The 3881-nt window shown below is 38.2% G+C and overlaps 1 protein-coding gene across 2 annotated transcripts; it reads right to left on the reverse strand.

Annotated features, from left to right (window-relative positions):
• Positions 1-6: 6 nt before the first annotated feature.
• Positions 7-3866, reverse strand: MSANTD3 (Myb/SANT DNA binding domain containing 3). Of its 2 annotated transcripts, XM_003204893.3 has the most exons (3): positions 3567-3866; positions 3428-3476; positions 7-2152 (listed from the first exon to the last, which is right to left on the reverse strand). In XM_003204893.3, the coding sequence occupies exons 1-3, from the start codon at positions 3837-3839 to the stop codon at positions 1743-1745; spliced, it is 732 nt and encodes a 243-aa protein (XP_003204941.1). In that variant the 5' UTR covers positions 3840-3866; the 3' UTR covers positions 7-1742. The 2 variants fall into 2 exon arrangements, with proteins under 2 accessions (XP_003204941.1, XP_010706928.1); XM_010708626.2 differs by having other exon boundaries at positions 3428-3866.
• Positions 3867-3881: the final 15 nt, after the last annotated feature.

Raw genomic sequence — 3881 nt, forward strand, 5'->3', positions numbered from 1 at the left:
TTTAAATCCTGCTGCAGCTCTACAAAAACTCCCTTTATTTTTTTATTCCCCTCTGTCAAATAAAATAAATTGCAATAAATCATTCCCATTGTGCTTGCTTTGCATATTGAAGGGAGCAATGCACGTACCACAGTGTTAACCACTGTGAACATTGTGGTTGATAATGGAGTGCTTGCAAAGATGAATCACCAGAAGGGAAAGCAGTTCAAAGGAGGAAAAGAAAACCACCCACTAAAAAATCCAAAACCAATACCAAAACAAACTGCACCAGAAAGAACATCCAGGAAAGAAACAGGAGTGCAGCTGGGAACCAAAGGATGTTTTGTACCAAACCTCAACTTGAATATGTTAGTTTGTCTGGATGTGCCTTTATTCATTGTGACCTGAAAATACTTTAGAACAATGGAATACTTGGGATTTTCACTGAAAATTTATGCCTTTGTTCATTTTTTCTCACTGCTTCAAATGATGGTTGTGTTGTACACCTTCCTACAAAACAGTTTTTTACCCATCAGAAGTTCTTATGAGTGAATCTTTGTGGAGTTCTGTGTTTCACATTTCTTAATCCTTGCACCACTAGAACAAATGATTGCTGGAGGAAGGATTATCTTTATTTGTGCTTTCCTAACATCTACTATTTTGGGCCCCCATCTGTGGGGGCTTTCATGGGAATGCTTTTGTACAAATTATGTGCATCACCCCTCAGTGACAGCAAAGGCAAGAAATACATCACCTTAACAGACACAACAGAATAAAACAGCACTCCAAGACAGGAATGACCCCCCTTTCACTGTTTCTCACCCAAAACTTTGGAAAAGATGGCAAGTCTTACTTAGCCTCTTTTGCAGTAGTTAGCTGCTAAACCATCAAGTATCTCATGGGGATACACAGGGAGATTTTGCCAATGGGTTAGGTGACTTGCCACATTTTGAGAGCTTTATGAATAATTAAGTAGCCCTTCCCCTCACAATGACTCCAAGGAAACAGCATGCAGCATTGGCAGCAGCAAGCATCCCTCCTATTTCAGCATTCTACTTGAATACAAGATAGTCCTGGAAAGGAGAGGACAAGTGGCTTTTGGGGAAGAAGTCACCTTCTTCACAACTTCATAAAGGAACACGAGGGCCACTCCACAAACCACTCTCTCAGCCAGCCAGCCAGCTAGAAAACATCACTGTTGTTCTTCACAAGCAAAGCACTCAATTACCACAGTGTTCCTTTTGCTACTTCCTTCATTTTCACATCTTCTACAAAGAATGGTTTAGGGACTGTATATTTACCAAGGACAAGTTCTGTTTTGTTTTTCTGTGCCCCAGTGTAACAATCTGAGCATCACTGTTAATCACCTTTTCTCTCAATAGGAGAGAGCAATTCTAACCCCTGCCTTCATTCAGGAAATGACAAATATGAAGAGACGGAAATAAAAATAAATACTGTAACCAGATGTTCAAAACTTTTTTTTTTTAAAGAATACTCAATGTATGACTGCCCAGAATACCTTGAATTTCAAAAGGATGCCAGGGTATTCTGCAAGGGAAAGTTACACAGGACAGAATTACCTACAATCGAACTGTCTTCCCTGGTAGTGTCTACCACTGTTGCCATAAATGTTAAGAATCAAAGTGTGTTCACTATCAGCTGGGCACCTATTCTGTCACTGTACATTCACATTAAAAAACTCTCTTTCCAGTGTGCATTACTTATAAATGTGCTCAGTCAGATTAATTCTGCCACTTTCTGTTCTACGGTGAATTAGGAAAGGGTCTGTTAAAGGATGATACAGGCCATTCTTTTGTGATGGTCTGCAATTTTCTCTCCCAATACATTTTCTTTTTATTTAGCACTTCCATTTTTATCCTGTGTTCCTCTTCAGCCATCTCACACTCTCTTTCTATTTGTTGTATTTTTGCCACGTGAACTTCATTCATTTGGATTAACTGCAGTTGCAAAATTGACATTTGCTGATGATGTTCTTCCTCATGCATCTTTTTCAGAGCACTTTCCTGAGATGCTTTGCTTCTGTAGTTCTTATCTGCTGCTATTCTGACATCAGAACACGAAGGCTCAGGCTGGGAGGTACCTTCACACACTGGGAAATGTATCAGCTCTTTCTCTTCATCACAAAGTTCTCTATTTGAGACAACAAATGACTCTGCAAAACATAAGAAAAAAGTATTATAGTATCCCACTCTTTTCTCTCGAGAAACATAGACTTGTGACAATAAAGTTACAGAGATGTACACATCTAAAGCTTACACTTCTATAAACAGAAGACAGGAGCCACTATATAACGCTGTTCTGTTACAGAACACCGAGGATATAATGATTTGAACTGAACCACTTTGGGCTCTGTCAGTAGTCCTCTATGGCTGTAACAGGAGCTCAGAACACTAAAGCAAACATAGGCATCTGTAAGTGGGCATCTAAATTTAGGTGCCTGTGCCTGGAGCTGAACCTTAACGCAGATTTTTAAACCAAATATCTAAGTGACCAGCAATAATTTTACGAAAAAGTGGCAGGTAAAGAGTTGCATCTACATCAACACCAACAGACTGAGGAAATACTAGGAAGTCTGCTAATTACTCCTTCTTTATCACTGTGCATGCCAATAAACAGTGTTGTATAATTTTTAGGAAAAAAATTACGTAGTTCCCACTTTGAGAAGGTTCTATCTATTCCACTGAAGGAAAAGAAACTATTTATGGAATAAAACAATAACCACTGCAAATATGGCTCTCAAAATGCATTCCTTCACAAATCCAAATTACCACTTATGGTAAATACAATGAAATTACTGATGTCTTTTTAGCAAGAGCAGTCTTCTGTATATGTTATGTTCCTATGTTCCTAACAAAGTAAAGCCTACAAGAAACCATTATAGGTGCTCTCCCTTTTAGTCTTGTATTATTCCTTCTCTATATGCTTGCCAAACAAAGAATATTATATCCAACCTTTACAGAAGTGCCATTTTTCAATGTGCACTACAGCATCACATATAACTCTATAAACACTAATTAGTCTTTCTTGAAAACAAATGAGGGAAGACCTGCATAGAACTCTTGCAGCAGATAGTTGTCTATCGATTTGCTGCTGTTAGGTTTTTATTGACGTATTTATTTTTTACTACTTGGATCTCTTCCCAACAGAATGATACTTTATTAAAGGATAAAAATATCTGATGCTTCTTACAAAGCTTAAGATATGTCAATAACTGGCTTAAAAAACAAGAAGAAGACCAAAACCTCTGTTTAACTCTTGAGGGGGAGGCTAAGGAAATATACAGAGTTTTGTAATATCACAGCTCTGAAATTACTTTTCTGGAACCAGCAGTCACAGCTCAGTGAATAGATTTAGACTACTGAATGAGACTCAGCAGCAAAACCATAGACAAAGAAAATGACATGCACCATTACAATAACATTTATACCTTGACTAGAAGCATCAGGCTGATATTCAGAATCTTCTTCTGGTGGACTCTGCAAAAAGTATATTTGCTCAGGCATTATGCTGGCAATCTTCTCCTTCCCTATGATGTGAGTATTTATAAGTGGACTAATGCTTTTTACCTTCTCCCGCCTTTCATGTGCCATTATCTTTTTTGTCCGTGCCTTGATATTTTCCCAGCATTTCTTTAATTGTTTGAAGTCCCGCAGGGATACACTGGGCTGTGAATTATATTCATGTGCTAATGCTTGCCAGGTGCGTTGTTTCAGAGCAATAGTCCTCGCATCACTTTTTTTACATTCAAGTACATATCTGTACTTCTCCACTAGTGCAAGCAGCACACTCTTCTCCACTTCTGAGAAGTATTTAGCAGGCTTTATTATTTCGTTTTGCATTTTCTACTGTTTCTCCAAGAAGCCAGAAATCCTACCAAAAAA

The sequence above is a fragment of the Meleagris gallopavo genome, chromosome 3, assembly GCF_000146605.3.
Source record: "Meleagris gallopavo isolate NT-WF06-2002-E0010 breed Aviagen turkey brand Nicholas breeding stock chromosome 3, Turkey_5.1, whole genome shotgun sequence".
NCBI lineage: Eukaryota > Metazoa > Chordata > Aves > Galliformes > Phasianidae > Meleagris > Meleagris gallopavo.

Coding starts and splice junctions, on each gene's coding strand:
- MSANTD3 (XM_010708626.2), bottom strand. CDS start 3,839: ATGCAAAACGAAATAATAAAGCCTGCTAAATACTTCTCAGAAGTGGAG. Junction 2,153..3,427: donor GCCTGATGCTTCTAGTCAAG/GTATAAATGTTA, acceptor TATGTTTTGCAG/AGTCATTTGTTGTCTCAAAT.